Source organism: Manacus candei, unplaced genomic scaffold, assembly GCF_025592945.1.
Source record: "Manacus candei isolate 608988 ecotype Guabito, Panama unplaced genomic scaffold, ASM2559294v1 h1tg000008l, whole genome shotgun sequence".
NCBI lineage: Eukaryota > Metazoa > Chordata > Aves > Passeriformes > Pipridae > Manacus > Manacus candei.
The window spans coordinates 24798854-24822500 of record NW_026138056.1 but is presented as its reverse complement, the minus strand read 5'-3'; the positions used below and the strand labels follow the sequence as shown (position 1 = coordinate 24822500).

Here is a 23647-nt window from a genome sequence, read left to right as displayed (position 1 = left end):
TACCAAAAAACTTAGAGCTGACACTATTTCATATTTGGTGGATTCTGGATAAATCCCTTTATCAGTAGACAAACCAACAGAAACTTCTTCTAATTTAGGGGTTTAGTGAAGGCTGTCCCCCACTCCAGTCCTTTACTCTTAGCATATTTCATATTTTGAGAATATGTCTTTCCAGCCAGTCCAGCCTCTAATAATAGCTTTGAATTTTAATTTCATATAACCTGTTGACTTTTATTTCTATTCCTGTTCCTGCATTAGGTGGAGTGGATTTCTCCTTTGTGCCATTGCAATGCTCCTTGTGATATTTCCCATGTTTACCTTTCCGAAAAAACTCCCTCCTCGGCATAAAAAAAAGAAAAAGAAAAAGAAAATGAACTCTGATGATGTTTCAAGTGATGATGATGTGATGAAAGAGAAGACAAATAGCAAAATACAAGCAGACAGTGCAGTTCCTGCCTCTATGGGATTTGGAAAGAATGTTAAAGGTGAAGTTTGTTTTTAATTTTTAAATGCTTTAAATTTTGTATGCTAGGATTGTATGAGTGTAATTGAAGGCAGAGTTTTGACATTCTGTATTTAATAATATGTTTTGCTATTGTGATTTTATTAAATAGTCATCCTCTAAAATGACAATTTTCTTGACATCAGTTTTCTTGAATTTTTGATGTGGTCATGTGCCTGTAACAAACAGGTAGGCTACATACTATGGTTATGGGACCCTATTACCAGATGTATTTATGCATCTTACAATTTGTAGCTGTCCTACTTTATAAGCTGTCCTTCATAGAATAAAGTGCTCTTCTACAATATAAGTGAAACAAGTAAAAAAAAATTGTGGTATGTGAGTTCAATTGCATTCATGCATTTGGGTAATTTAATTGAGAAAGATTATTTGTTTCATATGCGTTTCCTGTCTGTTTTATATGGCAGGCTATTTATTTTCAGAAGGTTAGGACAAATAAAAACCTATGCTAATTTTGAAACAAGAAAAGATCAAGAGATTGACAAGTAATAGAAATTTTTGTTTTATTCAAGAAGTAAATCATTAATGTAAAATGTAATAAGTAGTAATTGACAGATTTCCAGGGGAAGAAGGGCAGTGTTGCTAAAAATTAATTAATATGAAGCACATACAATTTAAATTGATTATATAGACCTAACAGTATCATAATATTGAATAGTATAGGACAAAAATGAATGACCATTGTGTTGTCAGGGGAATCTCCTGAGATTCCATGATGCAAATGCTGGTTGTGCCGTTTTGTGGTAGCCTGGTGAATGCAATGGGACTGGGAGAAATCATGAAATGTCTTTTGTACCATTAGACGTAATTTTAACTCAAAACTTCTAAATGTTTGTTTGTTGACATAGACATTAGTGTTACTTTTTAATTGGATATCAGTCCAGGATATAATAATTGGCAGACTTTTTAATGACACTTTTATGATCACTATGTTGAGTAGATAAAGCTTAACAAAACCAGCTGGTTTTAGACTAAAACAAGTGTCATTCTAAGTAATGTTTGCACATCTACATACTGGTTTGCTCTACATTGCATTTACACGGGCTCTCTCAGGATACCTGAAGCTACTGTTAATTTCAAAGTAAAGAAAAAAGAAGAGACCAGAAGTTCCTTGGGGTGATTTTATTAGCTGACAAACCAACATTTTAATCAAGGCAAAAAGCAAGCACAGAGCAAGCATGGTGAACCTCAAATATCAGCTCTTTCAGACCATGCTCTCCCTTTGCTAGCACAGTAGTTGGTGAAGCAAGAAAAGCCTGTTCCTTCTTTATTTGAAGACTCTTTGTTCTCTGTATTTGTGAGTCCCCATATATAGTATTTTCTCCTCAATCCATAAAACTAGTCGTGGGTTTTGTTTGCCTTCAAACCTACTGGCTTCTGATTAGTGAAAGTAGTTTAGGGTTACTTCTGTCAAGATTTTCTCAGTAACTTAGGGAATTGAGAAAGGGGAGTCCAGTCTTTGCTGCACTCCTTCCTGATCATTTCAGGCAATGTCACAGCAGAGGGACTGCTTCACCCTGTTATTGTGCCTGGTAAAGATACATCTGGATGAGTTTGCTGATGCTAGTTCTCTGTTTTGGTACATAATTTCACCTTCTAGGTCATGTACCTACACGCAGAGCAGATACAGAGAAAACAAGTAGTTGCTTGGGAGAATGTTTCCTAATGCTTTTTTTTCCCAGAAATGAAAACTTCTGTATGTCTCATTTTAGCATGTGTTTCTTTGGTACCTGCCTAAATGTGTACCATACCTTCCATAAAATCCTGTATTAATTCAGCTTTTGCTATTATAAAACTTTTCATTTTCTCTAGAGTAGAAACTTCACCATGTAGAACAGTGAAAAGAAACATGTCAGAATGATACCAAGCGAGTGGAGATAATGCAGAGAAAAGTATTTTGCTATATAAGCTGATAATAGCTTTCCCATTCGGTGTCATTTACCCTAGCAAAGAAGGCCTGCAGCAGGAATGCACTATCATTTAATTATTTTTCAAGTTTTAGTGGGCTTTATGGAATGAGATCATGGCTCAGGCTTCTCAGTTGAGGTAATTTTGTTTATAATGGGAAGGAAAAAAGGATTGTATATGTCTAAGTCATTTAGCATTGCTTCTTCTGAGATGCAATGAACATTTTATACTTCCCATTGAACTTCAGAGCTTCATCTTTTTATAGCATGATGGGCAGAAACTCCACTTAGGCAGTAGCTGGAGACTGATGATTTAGTAGGTCATATCTTCTGTTCTGTACTAATAAATATCAATGATATCAAAGTCTACCATGATGCAGGTCAGTGTCATCAGATCTGTGAAATCCATGCAGCTTTGGTAGGAAAGTAACTGTTTTGTTCTTCCAATATGATGTCATCTTACCTAGAAAGCCTCGCAGAGTGATTCTTGTCTTGTTGTAACTTGTCCTAATTTCCTAGTTAGCTCTCTAGATGAATGAAAAGGTATCAAAAAGGCATAATGAGAGAGAACCAGTCTTTTTTTCTGCAATGGCTGCCATTATAGGCTGAAGAAATAAACCTAAACTGCCTTCATCTGCAAGTAGCTTCCAACTTCAGTGACCTGATCTTTATTTTGCCCCATGGTAGAGCTGAGATCAGATAAAAATACAGATACATCTTTGCTTTTTCACATGTTTTGAGTTGCAAGGGCTTGGAATCATCTTTCTTTTCTTATTTATTTTTCCAGGAGAAAATGTGAGTTGGAGAATGCTTCTGAGTCAGTTATCAAAAGTATTAAATAAAACATTAAGTAGGTCACAGGAGGAAGAAAACTGGATGTAATTTATTGGGTGAAATAGGGGCAGTGTAGATAGCATGAGCTAGAGGAGATCTATAATGAAGAAACCACAATTCAATCCCATACATGGAGATAATCACGTGAATCTGAGCAGACAAAACTACTGTTCTCATTTATTACCTAGATACCCCTAAGGTTTTGTACCATGGAAATTGTATCTGCAGCCCCTTTCACTTACCACTATAATGAAACTTACTGTGCAATTGAATAAAGGAGCAGTGTAAAGAAAGTAACTGTATATATTACCTAAAATATACTCATCTAATATGAATTAAATAATTAGTCTAATTAATTACATGTATTTTGTAGCCTTTAGGATTTTTTTTTGGTCCATATGTACAGCCCTTTCTCAAATGTAGAATATTCCTATCCGCATTTTCATATCTACCAGCTGTTGTATGCTTTTCCCAGTCAGTCCCTATGAGGGACAGACACGGGGTAATAATGACTGCCAGAACATCAGCAAAGATAAAATAAATTCCTGAGGGACTCGTGGCTGCAGGATAAGCCCACTGCAGTGCTTCCCCAAGGATCTGGACTGGGGGTTCTGTACTACCTGACGATTAGTTGGCAGAGATTGGAAGAAGAGGAGGAAACAGTGGTCTGTGTGTGAGGGTTCTTGGTGAGCACTGTAAATGTCAGAGGGTTCAGCAGACTGTGGGCTGGAGATCCTGCCATACCACTGACCTTGAGCAAGTTGCTCCCCTCTCATCCTTTCTTAGGCCATCCTGAAGAACTCAAAATAGAAAAAGTTGGCTGGCATGGCTCCCTGCAGTGATTAGCAGTGGTAGCTGGAGCCTCAAGGAGCTCTTCTAAATGAAGTTAATGAAAAGAATAATCATATCAAACTGGTACTGAATCCCTCTACATAGGATGTTAGAGGCTGTTCAACTATCTAGCCACCACCCAGGTGCTTAAGGCACATCCTGAGAGTGGAATGAAATTGTTTATATGGTGCACAAGTAGGTAATTAAATGAAATACATATAAAACCCTCTTCTAGAGTTTAGTGATTAGCTCCGTGCAGTATTTGAAGTAGTTGTGTGTGACTTTGCTAGTTTCCATTCTGATAAACAAATTGGAAATTCTGTCACAAATCTTTGCTCTGCTTTGTACTGCACAAGATGAGGAAGCTGCCCCTGAGACCTCAGTGTGGAGGCAGCCTCCTTCAAAGCTGCAAGCTTGGGTAGTGCTGTCCAGGCTTGGAGCACCAGCAGAAGGGGAGTCCTCTAGCTAATATCTCTCTCACGCTTACAAGGGACTTCACTGATGGACTGCAAAAGGACAGTGCTATAGACTGGGATGATTTATTCCACTGATTGTATTCATTGCATTGCCTTGGGCTAGGTGCATAGGAAAAGGGATAAAAGAAAATACATTAAATGATGAAAAAGGAGGTGAAGTTGGAATTATTGGAGTTTCTATTAAAATTCTGTTTACAGTGCTTTAAAATTTTTGTTTAGAACAGTATTTGTGAATACTCGTATTATTTGCAGATTTTTCTTATGCTTTTCCCTTACCATGAATCAAGCAGTGGTCCAGCACATGAGTGAAAGAAAATGTGTGCTGACTAGAGAAAAAATATTGTCAAAGATCATGAAAGTATGAAAATTGGGAGTAGACTAACAAATCAGTCCAACAAGGCAGGTTTCAGTTTAGTTTATATACTTATATGTGTCTTAGTTATATATTAGGTTATTGGAAAAAAAAAAGAAAGATGAGGATGTTTAAGATTTGAGTTACTGCACAGAAGTGTAAATATGTTTGCAGCCATACTAAAAGATTGTTTTAGTTTTAGGAATGTAATTGATAAAGATTTATTTCTTTAAATGACAGAATGAAGGAACATTGCAAGGTCTCATAGGTTTGTTTCTGATGCACACTTGCAAAAACAGGCAATGTCTTTTGAAGACCTCGTAGAAACCAAACCTGACAGGTTTAATAATGGCCTTGAAATCAAAGCCTAGGCCTGTGGCTAGTCACACAAAAGTAATCTGACATTGAAATGTTTTAAAAGCAAGATTGATTGTGTAGTACAAAGGATCCTTAAAGTTTTTAGCATTCTTGCTTTTTAGTAAAATCAGTGTTGTTGAAGGATATGAGTTATAGTGCCTTTTTATCACAGGTTTTTAAATTCAGAAGTGTAGTATAGATGCTGTCACCCAGGATTTGGCGGTGATCATAGGAGTAAATCAGGGAAAACCTGACTCTGAATGTGTGTTTTTATTTCCAAGATTCTTACTATATAGCAGCTTTTTCTTGTGTGCCAGACAGTCGCTTTTTATAAATCACAAAGAGCTTCAACTCTCAGGTGCTTCAGGTGGCATGTATTAGTGCGGTATGAAGAAATAATCTCTTATTTCATGCCAAAATTTACAGTAATCAGCAAAGCTGTTCCTTGAAGAATCCTTCACATGGGTGTAAGAGAACTTGTGCTTATTCCAAGGCACTAAGTTTTATCTGTTTATCAGTGGAAATCCAATTTCAAAATACTAATTAGTTTTGAAATGAATAATGACCTTTAGCCTGAGTGCTCAGATGAGATGCAAGTGGGAGTCAACAGAAAGTACAGCTCTACATATGAAAAACAGAGCAAAATGTTCATTAGCTCTGCAGTTCTTTGCCTAATTAATTCTTCAGTATCTTTAGATTGAAAATTCTAAAGCAGACATTTTCCTATAGCTCAGTTCTATCAGAAAGGGCTAAACTGTACCAGCTATTATGATATTTGAATCAGATCTTCAGTTCAGCTCTTGGCCAAGGGCTTTCTACAAAGAGCACACCTTTCATCATCCTAATAAAATGATATTTCTCTCAGTAAGGATACCTTATTATTTTTCTTCCACGTTTGCAGCCCAGGTGAGCAGCTGCTGCCAAATAGCTCAGTTTCCAGGAGGACTGATCCTGGTACTCCCTCTTTCTACTTTCTGACTCCTTTCTCACAGCAACATCAGCATGGTCATGACTGCTTGCTCCTATTGCTTCTACTGCAAACAGTGCCACTCTTTAAAAAAAAACACAACAAAAAACCTGTAGGTGGTAAAAACCATTAAGATTCAAATATATGAGTGCTTCTTAATATGATTTATTCATTAGTTATTTCCATCAAATTTTGTATTTAACATTTAATATGTTTCTTCATTGAGGCAGCAGGAGAGCATTTGACTACATTAAAATTATAAACCCTGTACTGATAATGAATTCAGTATAAATTTTGGCAACTGGCATAAGCTAAGACTGGATGGAGTCAGACAACTTAAGTGCTAATTTGTAACCTGACAAGTTTTGACAAGATGAGAATCTAAGTTCTGTTCACTTTTATACAGATAACCTACTGGAGTCCGTGGAGAAAGTGAGACAGATTTTTGTCTTGACAACTTATAACATCAATAAAATTCTCACTCAGTTGTTCTTGATCAACATGTTGTATTTCTAATGGGTGCTCTTTGAATTCAGTTGGCTTTGATTGAAGCACCATTCCAGTTTTGTACCAGGTGAAAAGCAAATAAAAAAAACCTAAACTGTTATAGGCTAGATATAACACTTGAACAGAAAATATGATCTTGGTAGAAGCCCCAAGTTAAAAAACTCCATGTTTAAAATTACATCATTAATTTGAAAAAAATTAAGTGCTGAATAGAGTTATCATCATCTTGTGATGATAATTTGACATCACTACAGGACTGAATTAAAAATATGTGTTTCATTAAATGCAGTGTTGAATTTCATGGGGTTTTGATATTTGATTTGAGAATAATTGCAGCATCTATGAATACTTTTTCAATTTAGATAATGATGTGCTCTCATTTTTAATTGATTGCTTTATCCCTTCTGAGAATATTAAGTTGTATGTAATATATGTTGAGGTTCACTGATATCATTGATGTAATTTTTTCATTATGCTTTGTCTGCATCTTTGTAAGTGTTTTTGAATCATGTAGAAAAATATTTAGCTAAAATATTTTGGTTCTTTTTCAAATGAGAGTTTTATTACCCCAGGTTTCTGAGCATGGTCTTTAAAGCAGAGGATTCAGGGGGGAGTATATGGATCTGTTTTCCTCCTGTGGAGTACAAAACAGGGTACTGTCAGTTCAGCAATGTGATATGTGTTAACTCATAGAAAATTTCAAAATAAGACATCAGAATAATTCCCAAATCACTACACTTTATTGCTGTTTTCCTTTCCATTATAGTGTTACTATGTAAGCCCTGTTTCTTGAGATGGTTCTGTTAAAACAGACCTCAGTTGTGTTTGTGCAAAGTGGGACTGCAGCCCTGGGGCAGTGCAGTGAGATAGGGTAGGAGCAGACAGTGAGGGCTGCCCTCCCAAGTATGCACTCTCCCCCTCTGCTTAGCAAATGTAACCAGATGCTAGCAAGCCATTATTGCCAGTCTGTCTCAAGGAAAATCAATTGGTCTTGTTTCAGTTTGCTTTTGTTTCTCACTCATTGTTTATAACATTCGTTTGTCATTTTTGTCATTTTATAGAGCTTCCAAGAGCAGCTGTCAGGATCTTAAGCAACATGACATTCCTTTTTGTGAGTTTGTCATACACAGCTGAGAGTGCCATTGTCACAGCTTTTATTACCTTCATTCCCAAGTTCATCGAGTCACAATTTGGCATCCCAGCTTCCAATGCCAGCATCTACACTGGTAAGGCTTTGCCAAGTAATGTAATCTTGCAAGGGTTAGCTTTGACTAATGGAATGAATCAATGTAGGAATGAATCAAAAATATGTTTGTTAGAACAGGTGATAGGATCCAGCTTTCCGCATTTGGTTAGATATTCAGGCCATTTTTTGATGCTTGCTATGTATGTTTAGTAAAAAGTGAACCCATTTATATTGTTACAGGGCTGATGTTTTTTGCATAAGCCCAGACAGACATTTTCTCATCTATTAATGGTCTCCAAGGGGAAAAAAACTGAACAAAAACAAGTTAGAAAACCCATAGACATTGCTGCAATTTGTGTGCCTTAAAAGTTCTCTTAAAGCTGTTCTTATTTTCTGTGAATTTTACTTCCTCTTTGATCTTTAACATATCCTTATCTTTTTTTATTCCCCCCAGTGACAAGTTGTTTATCTGTCCTATCCTTCAGTTATCTCTCCCCTCTAGGCTGTTGGTTTTCTCCTTATTTACTTATTGACACTGTGTGCACAACAATCTGGTCTAGTAAGGAGAACTCCCTAAATCCTCTCACACCTGTCGTTTCAGGAGACCCCTATTTTGCAGGTGTGGCGCTTCCCCTGATGCCACAGCAGTGTACAGCCACGTCCAACTTTTAACAGAGCTACAAACCACAAATTTTTAAGCTTTATGCTGCTCTGTGAGTGGATGAGATTGCAACTTTCCTAGGAAAAGAGGCCAAAATGTTGTGCAGAAACAGGGTCTGTGTCATGCAGATGAGGTTCCTCCTCTTCTAGCTGCATCAAAGACATTTGTCTTTATAAGCATTTTTTTCACTTCTCCATAGTGCTTACCATATAGGATAGCTGCTAATTGGTAGGCTGGGTAGTTCTTTGCTCCCCCATACTTTCAGATACTGTGCATGAGAAGAAGTAATGGAGTGGAGTGAGTTGTGGGGACAGGGGTGAAGCTGCCCAGGGGCATCAGTCAAGAAAAAGATAAAAAGTAGCAGAAGAAAGAGGGAAGACACATAGACTTCAAGTGGGAATCACTTGTCACCTGCAGTGGCTGGAAGAAATGCAAGGAATCTTTCTGGAGTGTGGAGGGGAAAAGTCGGAGAAGCACCATGTGGTGCTTTCTATTTGAGAGCTTTCTGGGATGAGATTTTCTTCAGGGCGTGAAATCCTTGTGTTATGTGTATAAGGAAGAAACATTGATTGATGGGGTGGTGATGCTCTCTGAAGCTTTGAGTAGCTACACACTCACAGGAGTTTTACTGTAATGAGTCTTGATAGGATTGCTATTCCATGACTTACTTCATTCTCAGGATAAACTGGAAACATTCTTACCAGAAAAAATATTCAACAACCAGTACATTAAAAGAGGTAAAACTGGTGTCACCCTGTCCAAGGTGTGAAGTTATTAATGTCTGTTGTTTTCCCTGTTATAAATCACTTGATAAAGAGTATTATAATGAATGAGAAGAAGAAGTATCTCAGGCTGGATGTGCAACATGAACAAGTGAGAGCTGCTTACACAATCCCAACTCCTAAATGTAGTATTAAAGTCAACAGTTGTTAATTTTATAAATATTTTTTGTAGGATAAAAGGGAAAGGGATACTTAGAGATTTTGTATTAGATTGCTACTGGCTAATATAGTAAAAGACATGTCAAGTTTAAAAATTTTCTGATTAGCAAAAGGAGAATTTACATGTTATTTACATTATACATCTATGCTTAATACATTCATTGCTGGCTGAGTACATGTGCTTCCTGAATCTCTTCATCTAAAGTTTTTATTGGTAATTTTTTGTCTCTTAAGCAACAATTCTTTATTTAAGTCTCAGTTTCTTTCTGTTTTTAAACAAACCTGACATTCATCATCATCAAAAATGCCGTGTGCCAGACTTCATGTCTTGAACCTGTGCAGCATATACATTTAATTTCTGTTCTTATGAGAAAGATGTTTTTGATTCTGTGAAGTGTTATTGTTTAGAATCTTCCTTATGAAATGATATTTTATTCAATAATGCCATTGATGATGGCAATATAAATAAAGTGCCAGCTATTTTTACCTCTTATTCTTACTTTCACAATCTCAACATTTTTATAAATGTAATGTCCCATTGAACTTAGATGAATTAACAGAGAATGAGTATGCTTTGCAGTAATATTAAAGGTATTTGTAAGCGATAGTCTTACTGGATTCTTTAAAAAGACCAACATTTCTAAGAATTTGGATTATAAAGTTTAGCTTCTCTGTAGATGCAGCTGCCAAAAGTAGTTCAAATTCCATGTTTATTTGGAATGCATCTTTATTAGCAAAGCCTTACTTTAAAGACCTTCTCAAATGTCAGTGAGAAGCAAAAGCTGAGGGAAGAAAAGTGCAAGACATTTACTGACTTAACATGACCTCAGGACCCGACAAGTGAGGACAACCCAGGGATGTGTTGCTGAACTGCCACCTTATAACTGCAACAGTAGAGCAGCAGAAATTTCAGAGGCACATCTTTTGTGTCTTAAACTTACCCTAATTCTAGTATCTTAATTTCTTTAATTGCATTTGATCAGTTTACACTCCGCATTTCTGTGCTGAGATGAATTGGAGTGCTGATGGAGGAATCGTAGAATCATAGAATCATAAGGGTTGAAAAAGACCTCCAAGATCATCAAGTCCAACTGTTGGCTGAACACCACCACGTCAGTAAACCAGAGCGCTAAGTGCCGCCTCTGGTCATGTCTTGAACCAGGGATGGAGACTCCACCACCCCCCTGGGCAGCCTGATCTAATACTTAACCCCCTTTTCAGTGAAGAAATTCTTCCTGATGTCCAAGCTGAACCTTCGTGGTGCAGCTTGAGGCCATTTCCTCTTGTGCTGTTGCTGGTTGGCTGGGAAGGTGCTGTTCAAAGTATCCAGAAGGCAGAATTTGCAGCCAGGCTCACATGTGCACTCCAGGGTGGGCAGGCTTCTGGGGTCCTGCCTGAGGTTAGCACTTGTGCTTCGCTGGAATTAATCATGAGAGTAGGAGGAGGAAAACTCATGTCCAAGTCCAGATTTCTTCAAATTTTCAGGAGTTAAACTGGACCAATATGTAGTCCTTCTCCCCATTCTAAAATAAATACAAAGCAATGTTTCTGCTTGGAAGTACAATAGTTCTCTTATAGTGCTTTGGCTGCTGCTAATATCATAAGGAGGCTTTTATAGATTCTTTGACAACACTCCAAAGGTTTGAAAAGTCTGACTCAGTTTGCTAGCAGAGAATCAGACAATGGAGCAGTCATCTAATTAGGGCATGAAACCAATATTTATGTTTTGTACCATTTCTGTAGGTCCTGTTTTAATGTTGTTTGAATTTTTTCCCGGCAGGTGTGATTATTGTCCCAAGTGCTGGTGTTGGTATTGTCCTAGGTGGCTACATTATAAAAAAACTTAAACTTGGTGCAAGAGAGTCTGCAAAGTTGGCTATGATCTGCAGTGGTGTATCTCTGCTGTGCTTTTCGACACTCTTCATTGTTGGATGTGAAAGCATTAATTTAGGGGGAATAAATATACCTTACACAACTGGGTAAGTATCTGTGGCAAACCCAGCTTTTTCCAATAAGCCTGATCTAGAAATGTAAAAAATGCTGATAGCTGATGTACTGAAGAAGCCGCATATTCAAATGAGAATTCAGTGAGTATTGTGATATAAACACATGCTGTTACTGTGTGGCACTTCTTTTTTACATCTACTTTATAATGAAGGTTACATAGTAACCCACCCTTTTGAGGAGTGGGGAAATGCATTAGAGTGAACTTCAGTGATTGTTGCAGAAAAATAAGAATAGGATCCTCTCTAGATTACTTAGAATTTAGTTGATGTTTCAAAATATTTTCTTATCATGAAAATTGTGAGAATACTAAAGGGATTATAAAAATTATTTCTGAATGGGTTTATTTATTATCACCATAATGGTGTCTTAGATCTACAGTCCCTGTTTGAGAGGATGAACCTCAGCGGATGTGCTGTCAACATTATTGCTGCACTTACTAGTTGTATGAATGCCCTCCAGTTCTTGCTGGGTCATCATCAAGATCATGTCTCCTAAAGTTACATTGAAAGTGAAGAAGGCTGTAATGAGAAAAAAGATGTGGATGTAGGAAAGACTTAGGAGTGAGGAATTTAGGCTGTGACATTAGGAAATACATGGAAGGGCATTTTAAAAAAAATAAGGGGTATTTGGAGGGAAGACAGTGTGCTAAAAGTTCTGAGAGTTTCACTCAGAGGTGATTCCCTGGAAGCCCTATAATGAGCTTTTATTTTTTCTTATTTTGTACATTAAATTTTCCCCAAAATTGCCTTCTTCGTATAGGTTAAAAACAAGAACAGAGTGTTTGAGGAGTGTGAACCTATCTGAAGCAGTTTCTCTTTGCTTTTACATCTGAGATGCATCTGCCTTTTATTTGTGACCAGGTACTGGGTATCAGATCAATTTGTTTACCTTCTTTTTAAGGCTCAGCTCTGGACTCTTTTAACATTTTGAAGAGAGTGTAGAAGTGTGGAGCAGGAAAAGATATGATCAAATGGAGAAAAAATACAGTGTTGCCGTGATCTAGGAAGTGAAAAACAAAGAGTCAAAGTGGGAATCAAGGGAGGAAGAAAATAGACACTGTTTACACTGAGAATGTTTTGCATGGATTGTTTCTGGGTGTTACTACGTTGCTGTCAAACCTTAATCTTAGGGCAAAGAAAACCAGGAACTGAAAATCATGAGCTGATAGAAAGCTGGTTTACTCCTTTGTATTCTTAGTATCTAGAGTTAAAGCTTGATGATGAGGGGCTGTCTGTAGAAGGGAGTAGCATGGTGATATATCCTCATCTGCATAGTGGGCTGAAGGAGAGAAAAGGGATGGGAAGGAAGCGGGTGGAATGCTTTGAGTGTCCACCTGCTGTTAATGTTTGTGACAGCCTGTGGGTGTAGATGAAAAACTGAAAATTATTAGGAATAAAAATATAAATTCCAGATAACAATTAGTTGATCTATGTGGCAAGTCAAAATGTCCCTGCCTGGCTAATGAGAAAACCATATCTTTCTGTTGGGGGAAAAAGTCCTATTTGATTCAAATCTATTTCTAAACTGAAGACACAGCATACTATTGCTATGTAACACATAGCTGTCATGCTGGAATTGTAAGAGTATCTAATATTTTTTTGTCAATAACATTTGCAATAAATACATAACATGAATTGAAACAGGCATCTATTCACAGGTGGTGTGAAAATCTGCAGTAGCATTACTTCTTTACCTTCATCTAATTGTTCTTATTGAGAAAAGAGGTGAGAAATGGTAATGGCAAAATTCTCACAGGTGTTGATGTATATAAACTCTTTGAAATGAGTATAAAAATTAATATAATTAGACTGTGATGTCATGAGAAATTGAGAATTATCAGCATGTTATAAAGCATAGTTCAGGAGTTTCAGCCAGATTTTTTTTAACATGGAGGTCAAATCCAGATTTATTATCAAAATGATAGTAAAAAGGCAGCACTACACATAAATTAATCTTTAATATCTGACATCTCTTAATCCTCATGGTCAATAATTTGATAGCTTCACATCATTTACTTAGTAGGCAACTTAGCTCAGACATCAAAGAATGTTATTGTTCATGTAATAAAAAAGCGTGCTTTCATTTTGAGGTTTAATAAAACACATACTTCATTCTGTAGTTCCAGTGTAGTGCTGTATACGGACATCAAAGCCAGTTCAACAGGCTAGATCAGATAGAAAAAGCAGTACAGCTACATAGTTTGGAATAAATGTACTGCATGATGCTCTACCTTAACACGCCAGTGCCGGGTCTGATGTGTGAACTACCTGCACTGACAGCAACCCAGAGAGCCCAGCTGCATTTGGCAGTGCAGACATACCCTGCAGGATAATCTCTGGACAAATGTGGTTTTTTCTATTGTTGATTTCTTATACATTTAAAAAGTAGGGTGTTTTAATCTGATGAACTGAGCCATAAACCAATACAGAGGAGAAGGACAAGCTGGGTTTCAGTTAACATAGAAGTATGTGCATACCAGTACTCAGTAAAGTAGGCAATGACATTTCATAATTCAGTATGTTTCATAACTCAGTATTTTTCCAACTATACCAGCTGTGAGGAAGTGGATGGGACCTGGAGGCATGCACAGATTAGAATACATTAGAAAGGATTTTCTGCTGTTTTATGTTGGGCACAAGCAGTTTTGCTTTTGTTGGTGTGTCATCAGCATTTCTGTTATCAGGAAGATCAAGGGCACCTCTGTATTATACATCTCAGCATTTTAGAATCTGGTGTTCCATGCCCCAACCTTGTCTCTGAGGGCATGTTTGATATTTGAACGCAGCGCAAGGAGCCTTATTTCAAACCATAATATGGCATCCCTTCTCTTGCACCATAACCAGTATCCAGATGGGAAGTCCTGAGTCAGTGAATTGCCTCCTTGTCCAGATGGCTTTTGAATAGCTCCAAGGAGGGAAGCTCTGCAGCCTGCCTGGTCAGCACTGTCACTTTCACAGTGAAAAAGTGTTTCCTGGTGTTCATAGGGAACCTTCTGTATTTCAGTTTGTGACCATTACCTCTGGTCCTGGTACTGGGCACCACTGAAAAGAGCCTGGCTCTGTCCTCTTTGTACCCTCCCTTCAGATATTTATGGGCACTGATGAAATCCCCCTGAGCCTTCTCTAGGCTGCACAGTCTCAGCTTTTCCTCAGAAGAGAGATGCTTCAGTCCTTTCATCATCTTAGTGGATATTCACTGGTGTCTCTCTAGTATATCCATATCTCTCTTTTACTCGTGAGCCAGAACTGGACTCAGCACTGCAGGTGTGGCCTCATCAGAGCTGGATAAAGGGGAAATAGCAGAGATCAGATACTTTGGTTGTTTCAGACCTGTCTCTTCCATCTTTTGTGGTATAAGGCAGCTAAAACAAGCTCCATGGGGAGCTTACTCATAATGACAGATTCCTGGGTTAGTACAGTTCCATCTCTCACATTTCTGATATGTAATGAATCAAAACAGACCCTTTTTGATTGCTTTCTGTTGTTTTGGTGCAATTAAGGTGTAGTTACAGGATGTGATTGACCTACTGAGGCATTTCCTATAAAAAAAAATTGTATTCTTCTTCTAGTACCACCAGTTTGAGTTTTTGTATCTATTTCAGTCCAATCAGCCAGTGGGTTCCCTTAACTTGAAGGGAGTGACTAATTGGATCAGAACAATAACACAAAGAAAGATTCCAGCTAACATAATCAGAGGGTCCCTTGTTTTACAGCTACACAAAAATTGCATCATTGCTTCAATTCCAGCTGCTTGCCAACAAGGAGACTGCAGATCTCTGCCATCCAGAATGTCCTTCAATACCAAACTAAAAGTATTGCTATCAAATTAATATAATCCTTTTTATCATATAGCCCAATGTTAATATTATAGAAATTATGTGGTGATCTCCTTTCCTTTGTATTTTCTTGGTCCTGTAGGTTACTACAGTGATCTGAATAAACATGAATAAAACCATGTGCAAGCCAATTCTTTGTTTAGATGTTACCAAAATATAGTCAGACATGCTTGGTTTGCTTTTTTTTTTAACTGCTTTTCATTCAGATTGTAGCCTCATGGGAAGAGGGTCCACCTTTTTTTTGCCCCGATGTATGTGCATTGACTGCCAGCACGATGAGGTTTCAGTCCGAGTATGTGAAATAACAGATAAACACCACAACTCTAAAAACACCACAGCTCTAAAATAAATCTTATCTTATATTTTTGCTTTTCTTACTTCACTCCTATACCACAAGCCTTCCACAGAGTAATAGTTGGAGAGAAGACTAGGATTTAGAAAAAAATGTTAGAAACTAGAGTGCCTTTCATTGTTAGTCATGTCTAATAAAGGTCTTCTCTTTATTAGCTTTACTAGTATTGTGTCATGGAGACACAGAACAGTCTCCTTGAGAAGTGAATAAGTGCAATTTGTCAGATGGGATTCTGGGTTTTGTCCCAACACACATTTAGCAAACTTGCAGTTCGATCTTATTAATGAAAGGAGTGGCATCATTGTTTGTAATTGAAAGAATAGTTCAGGAAATGCTTCTGTTTGGGGCTGGTTTCTGTCAGTGTGCTCATACATGATAGCTGTCCTTGGCAGCTCAAGTGCAGCAGTGTTGCAAGTTGTCGGCATCTGCACCCACTGAAACAAGCAAAGTGGCTGTTTCTCAGACATCTTGTGTGTATCTAAAGCAGTTGGTGCAGTGAAACTAGAATGCTTTTCCCATAGATCAGCTCATGAGCAGGACTTAGTAGCTTTGGTGCAATTTCCATAAGAGCCTGATCTTTATGACTGGTGCAGGTAAATCTGTGATGTGCTGTGCAGTAATTCAGGGATCAATGCTCTGTTTTCCTTTGTGGAGAGTAGGCAGCCTCCCAATGTCAGAAGGCAGGATTAGCAGAGTACTTTGGTTCAGCTTACTTCTGGAAAAATACATACCTTCAAGAAAAAAACCGATCCCTTCCTGAAAGAAGTGTTCAAGAAATCTGTTATAATATGTGCTATATGGTAGATCCTATATGATGAAAATGGAGTTATGTAGATATGTGTTAGTAGAGAGTTTCCCATCATTGAAAGAGGAGTGAACAGTGAGTGAATAGAGAAGGTAAAAAGATGAAATCATGAACCTCTTACAACTGTCTGATAATGAACTTTTGGAAATGCAGTTAATATATGATTTTGTGTATTACACGTTCTTGAAAGCATGCAAAAAACCAAGCCTCTTTGTGTTAAAGACATTTGCCATAAACAACAAAAAGAAATCCCCCACATAAACCTTACACTGATATGCTGAAGTATAAAAGGTGGTGAAAGCTGGAGAGACACAGCATGTAGTAGCTTGTTATTAATTTGAGCATATTTGCTTTGCATATCTGTAAACTTAAGTCTTCTTCTGGGCCAAACAAAAAAATGCCCCTGAGATTAAATTATCACAGTGGTCTCACTTCAGTTCCCAGTTTCATGCTTCTCATTTCTTGCATGCCTGATTTCATTCATCTCTTTTTTTTTAAGCTGATTTCCTAACCTCTGTGTCATGTTAATTCTCAGCAATGCAGCTGAATCGAGTTAGCTATATAAGCAGACCAAGACGGGGAATGGGCTCTCCTGACTGTGGAACAACCCATCTGCTGCTGGAAGGGTTTTAGGTGATGGAGGGATAATAGGTCAGAAGAATGTGCCCCACAGGTTGGGATAGGTTGGAGAGGGAAATCCGAGCTGTGCCTTTCGTGGCAGTCTGGCCTGCCCCTGGACCTGTCCCTGTGCAGTGTGGTAAAGCCCTGTTGTCAGCAGGGATGTGGGCGCAAGGGTCTTCCAGGCAGGTCATGGAGTTCCTTCTTACCTCAAATATTCAGGCATTTGGGACATCCAGCTCAGAAAGCAGACTAGGATCTTGTAAAACTCCAAAAATGCTGCCTCTCCTGTTGGTGTGAAAAACTTCTGTCACTGTGCTGCTGAAATCCATAAGTTCCTGAGGAATGTTTTGATGATTTGGTGTTTTCCATCGGAGAAAAATTTCTGTTGAGAGATTACTGGAAAAGTCTTGTCTGTTGCTACATGATGTGTTGCTGCATGTTCCTTACTGAAATCCAGTGTGATATAATAAGACAAGTTTCAGCTGATAGCTGAGAAGGCAACATAACCAATATTAGTCTTGGATATTAATTTCCTGCTCAAGCTGCAATTTGTTGCTAAAAGTGTGCCTTATTTGTTTGTGGCACAAGAAAGACTCTAGTTGGTTAACATCCAACTAGACCATAAAGTGTAAAGTAGCTCCAGGAGATAAATTTGTGAACCTGGTTTGTGTGCTCAGTAGACAATCAATAAATATTTAAAAGCTACATAGTAATATTTAATTGACTGCAAAAGTGCACAGCTGGAAAGACAAGCATATTCAGCGAAAGCAAGTAGTAGTATATAAATACAAGAAAACCAGTCAAGTGGAATGCTCTAAGCAGCAGTTGTACTATTTAGTGTCACTGCTGACAGGAGGTGAGATGACAGACAACATGATGACAATTGCTGTGCGAAGAGTGGCTCCCGAGCTGAGCCTGGTCTAGTCAGGTGCAGAAGATGGGAGCAGGAGAACATCCCCTGTGGTCCATGGGGTAGCTGGAATGCAGTAAGTCTGATGTTAGCTGTTTATCTTCACAGTGGTCTTGCTCAGGCATCACAGATGCGAAGACGATATAACAGCAGCCCTTGTGAGGCTCTGCAGCCATGGCAAGCTGTGAGCATGTGTACAGGATCTTGAGGATCCAGATTCCTTTTCAGCTCCTACCTGGGTGAGGAGGTGCTGAAATTCCCTTGATATCTACTGATCTGCTTAGAGTAGAGGTACTTGAGGTAGTTTTAAACAGCAATGGCCATTGAGCAGTACTGAGAGCAGTTAATTCAATATTACAGTGTGGTGCCTGGTGTGGAGTGGTTGTGCATACCAGTGTAATTTTCCAAGGCAATATTTTAGCTTATGGTGCATGTGCAAATACTCATGCCCCAACAGAACTCAGTACTTAGCTCTATCTGGTTTTGCAGATTCTGCAGGGATCATACTGGCTTTTGTTCTCAAAAACTCAGGTCTTCTGGACCGGACTTCACATGCACCGCAGGCAGAAATACAATGGAGCCTGCAGCTCTGCTTACCACTCAGGTGTGAGAAGGCAAAGGGCAGAGTCTTCTTCTGGAGTTGGGAATTTTCATACATACATTCTAATTTCTGGAAAAGGTCTCCAAATTTCACTCCTGCAACTTCTCCTCTATCGCATTCAGTCTTGCATGGATTGCTTCAGTATTCTTTAGAACTGAGTTTTTATATCTAATCAGTGAACTGCTGGAAAAATGATGCAGTGGACACTTCATTTGTGAAAAGACTGTCAACTAGTTTAAAAGTATGGGCAGGAAGATGAAGGGGGGACAGCCTTGTGACACAGAGCTGGGCAAATCCAGCCTTGTGGGAGTGGATCCAGAAGCTGTACCCCTCTGTGGATTGAGACCAGGGATTGTAGCCATGAGCTGCAGCATCTTGCAGTCTCTGAAACACTGGTGAAAGGTAACACATGAAGTATTTAATCTCTCAAACTAACGTAATGAAGGGTTCTGATACCACTGTAATAAAACCCACAAGATAAAAAATTATCCAAAACTGCCTTCTCAAAGCACCACCTTTCTTCCCTGTTCAACTACTATGCACTTCAGCTATGGAAAGTCACGAATCCATGTGGATGACAGACTGCATGGCCCTATCTTCTGAGCTAAACTAGGTCTCTGACATTATGACTATTGTGGAGAATGTAGAGGAGTGCATTGACTGAAGAAAGCTTTGGGACATGTTTGAAATAATGTGAATTCTTTCCAAAACCCACATTAAGCATATTTTTAACTCTTGAATCTCAGACATGAGTATCATGCCTATTCTCAAGGACTGCTGAAGTCAAGTAAGCTACTGTTTTTATTTTGGCCAGAGCTCTCCGAGACTAAGCACAGACTCTTGTGAAGTTTTAGGGAGCCATGTTGGTGCAGGTATTTAAACTGCTGTGACTCAAAGATGGGAAGGAAACATTTGAAATATGTCTGAATCCATAAAGCACGTATGTGTGTTTCCCACTGATACCTGCTTTATTAGCATTGGCCACTGTGTTTAACAGTTATTGTGGAGGAGATAAGAACTGCCTGACAGAGTGTTTTTGCTAGGAAGTCAGGAAATTGGTTGCTACAAAAATTGCTCACCTTCTGTGTGGTACCCTCTCTCCAGCTGTTTAGCACTTAAAATCCTAGAGTGCAGCTATGACAGTAACCTAATAAAGTGGAGGGGGTCCTAAGTAATAGGAGAAGCTTCACCTGAAAATGCTGATATCAGCTGCTTTTCAGTTTTCAGTGTCTTGGAATCACTTTGTGCAGTGAAGAGGGAGTGTGGGTGCCATGAATTCAGGAGCCATGATTTCTTTACACAGAAAGGGATTTAGGAAACAAGAGCTATGGCCCTTAGCTTTAGCCAACCCCATCACCTGGCAATAGATTGGTATGAATAAGATCATTCAGGTAACTTTTCCATTGCCTTAATGCATTCATGTTGCTGACAGCATTTTAAACCAAGGTGAAATTACAAATGAGATGCAGAAAATTGAACCAGCAATAAACCACGCTGCAGAGTCTTGCTTTACCACTTATTAAAATTAATTTAGCAACCTGAAACAAGTCAGAGAATGTGAAAAGTGTAGTAAAAATAGATTAAAATATAATATGGGCCATTTAAAAAATCTCACTTGTAATTTGGCTGCATAATGACAGCAGCAAATAACTTAGGTTTCAGGGTTTGTCTGTATGTATATTGAAGTGGAACAGTTATTTTCTTTTTGGTACCTTAACTAGCATGTTCCAAAATAGCAAGGATAAAAGATAGTACTTTATTCCTATACCTTCAGGTACCTTCTGGCATGATGCCTTCAGGTAATACTAGATGTGATTATATTAATTAGTATTAGATGTGGCTTACTGAATTGCAACTACAGGATTTCACTAGAGCAGTAATAGTGAAGAACCTGCTCTTTGGTGTGTACATCTCCTTCAGCTTTGAAATTCCTTTTAGTTCCTTCATTCTATATCACCAAACCCTTCAGGGGAGCACGTAGAAAGTTGAGCTTTGGCCAGATTTTGGGGAATGGTCTAGGGCAAATGGAGCATTGGTTCTTTTACAGACATTTAGTAAAAGCAGAACAGTCTCCCAGATCTTGAGAGCTTCATGTAGATTTCACATGTACATATGAATAATATAAGCAATAATTTTTCTAAACAGTTGTTGGTACATGGGAAGAGGTGCCTGTTAGTTCACATTAGTTCACAGAATGCTTACATCTTGTCACTGAGCCTTTCGCTAGTGATCAACAGCTTAGGATAGGCATATAAAATAGCGGTGTCTTAACTCTTAAAGGAAAAAAAAAACAGGGGAAAAATACAGCTATTACCTAGGCAAATATGATACAAATTTGAAACTTTATTATTATATCTTTCATTGTGTTTTTAGTTGATGGCAGGAATGACTTTAGTATTCTTCTATATTGTTTAAGTCATGTACATAACCTAGAGTTAATGCAGTTTTTTCTGATAATCAACTCAAGTTCCAGAGTTAATGAGTAGGATGTTTGCTCCCTCTGTACGGGAGGATATGGATGTCTGTGCTTCCTCTACTAGCATGTTCTTTTTCCTTTCTTCAGTCCCACTCTTGCCATGGCCCACAGGAATCTGACTGGAAGCTGTAATGTTAACTGCGGATGTAAGATTCATGAGTACGAGCCTGTCTGTGGATCAGATGGAATAACGTATTTTAATCCTTGTCTAGCTGGCTGCATCAGTGGTGGAAACCACAGCACAGGGGTAAGTGCTTCACACCCGTGAGTAACGCCACGGGACTGGTGCAGATCAAAGACTGCTCAGTTTCTGGCTCAAGCATCTCTTCTCTAAGCTTCAGATACATTGCTCTACAGCTGACTTGTCCATCTCTGAGTCTTTCCATGTTCTGAAAGGCTGGTAATGCTACTATTGCATGGTCCCACCCCTCTTCCATTCAGTTATGTACAAATTTGAGGCACAAGTTCATTTGTACCAAGTGAACCCCTCCAACTGAGAGAGTGCCACGGGGTGGAGAGGGCTGGTGTTTCCAGTACAGACCCCAAAATCCCTGAGGGCAGTGGCCTGCATTTCTGATGTTCCTGCAGGGCTTGGAGAGGGGACCTTGAGTAAGTATCATCTAATTCAGCTCTCTCTGAATGTGGGTGGCCATGTCATACTGTCTTTCTTCAAGCTCAGTGTTACCTTTTAGAGCAGTTTGGGGATTTTTTTTGACTCCCTCTCTGAACTGAAGGAAGAACTTTACTCTTCAGATTGTTGGAATTGTTTTAAACTTCTATTTAAATTTAGTTAGGGCCTGTTTAATGTCATTGGTGTTTGTGTCAGCCTCATCATTTTGCACAAGCAGCTCTTGAACCTGCACCAGTGTATTGATAGGTCTGGTGTTTGTCCAGCTGGGTGAAGACTGCCCACGTATTCTGCTCTTGTAAAGCAGTTTGACCACTCCCATGTCCTTTTTCTAAACCTCATCCAGGCTAAAGGAAGGGGCTGTCATCAAACTCAAATAACCAGAACTTAAAAGATGTTAATAATCCATTTTCTTTCTTTGAAATACATTTTCTGCTACAGCCCAGTATTTCAGTTATGCTGGACTGGAGAAGGACATCCTCATGGTAAAATCAAGCCATGAAAATTTGGCAGTTTTGAGGACTGGGCACAAGAAAACAGTTGAAAAGTAGAATCTGACTTAAATATCAACAGAGCATTGTGGTCATGCTAGTTTCATAAAAAAAAAGGAACTCTTAAATTCTTCTGTTTCAGAACTGTCCTTTAAAAAAGGATAATTAAGAAAGACAAGAAGTAATGTAAACATTGATTTTTCTCAGGGCTTGATTGTGCTTTCCAGAAAACTTACTTTATAAAGTATCAGTATCCTGATTTGCAGTCCTCAGCCAGCCTGTGAAGCAGGAGGATGTTAGGTCCACCACTGAGCTTTGTCAGATCTGAAAAAGCTGGTTCATATATAGATGTCACTGAGAACAGATTAGTTTCCTTTAAAGTTTTTTTTTCTTTTTAGATTATTTTGCTGGTTTTTAGCAGAAAATTGCTTTGGCCCAATATGGAAAAGCCTGTGATGTGAACCTGTGGTTAACTTTCAGTGTCTGTATAAACCTACTTTGTGCTTTCCTGAATTAAGATATAGGTTTGATCTTTGCTGCATTTCACTTGATATCAAACTGGTGCCAAGTAATTTAGTAGGGAAATATTTTAGGAGTATGTGCTCTTCAGTACAGATTTTGAAACATACTATCTCCTCCTATGATTTAAGAAAAGATGCTTCATGGCCTGAAGTTTTAACTCAGCAGCTAATGGTGAATTCTTCATGTTCTGGATGATGAACATGAACAAAAACCAGAAGTACCATTTGTAGATGCACTGGGTGCCTAAATTTGTATTTGAGGGCATGAAAATTTACATTTAGAATATATTTAGTTGTATTTAATGGAAAACGTTCTGAAAAAAAGGATTCCAGTTGTCTCAAATTAGTCACCCATGTTTGTGAAACTTTTGATCTGTTTCAGTTACTTTGATACAAAATAGAGATAACATCAATACCTCATCTCATAACTGTTTTGAAGATAAATGATACTTTCTGAAAAAGCTAAGCTATAATAGTGAGTGGGATAGAAAAATGCATGTGAAATATGAGTCATTCTGTCTTTGTAGTGGAATTTGTTTAGTGTGAGGAAAAAAATACCTAGAGTCACATTTTGAAAATGGGAGGTAAAATCCTGGATAAATAGATATATTAAGATGTTCAGCTAAATCCCATGGGAAGAAATGTTAGGCTATATCATAGCATGGATGCATACAAAGGTATACACTAAAATTGACAAACAACTGTGATTTGAATATGTCCTGATATCCAAGTGTTTAAATTTGCAAATTTAAGAGGGTTTTGTAGCTTCTGTGCATGTGTGGTCTACTATTTGATGAATGCAAAAATTGACATAAAAAGCTCCTTCCTGTAACATCTTATAGGTCCTGAACTATTTCT

At 38.2% G+C, this 23647-nt stretch overlaps 1 protein-coding gene across 1 annotated transcript in view; it reads left to right on the top strand.

The window, feature by feature from the left end:
- The window catches only part of SLCO5A1 (solute carrier organic anion transporter family member 5A1), a 77307-nt gene that overhangs the window by 39938 nt on the left and 13722 nt on the right, over positions 1-23647 (top strand). The window contains exons 4-7 of the mRNA XM_051768467.1: positions 259-485; positions 7816-7980; positions 11323-11521; positions 21237-21396. Coding sequence (XP_051624427.1) covers positions 259-485; positions 7816-7980; positions 11323-11521; positions 21237-21396 — 751 coding nt within the window. The remainder of the gene's footprint in view (positions 1-258; positions 486-7815; positions 7981-11322; positions 11522-21236; positions 21397-23647) is intronic.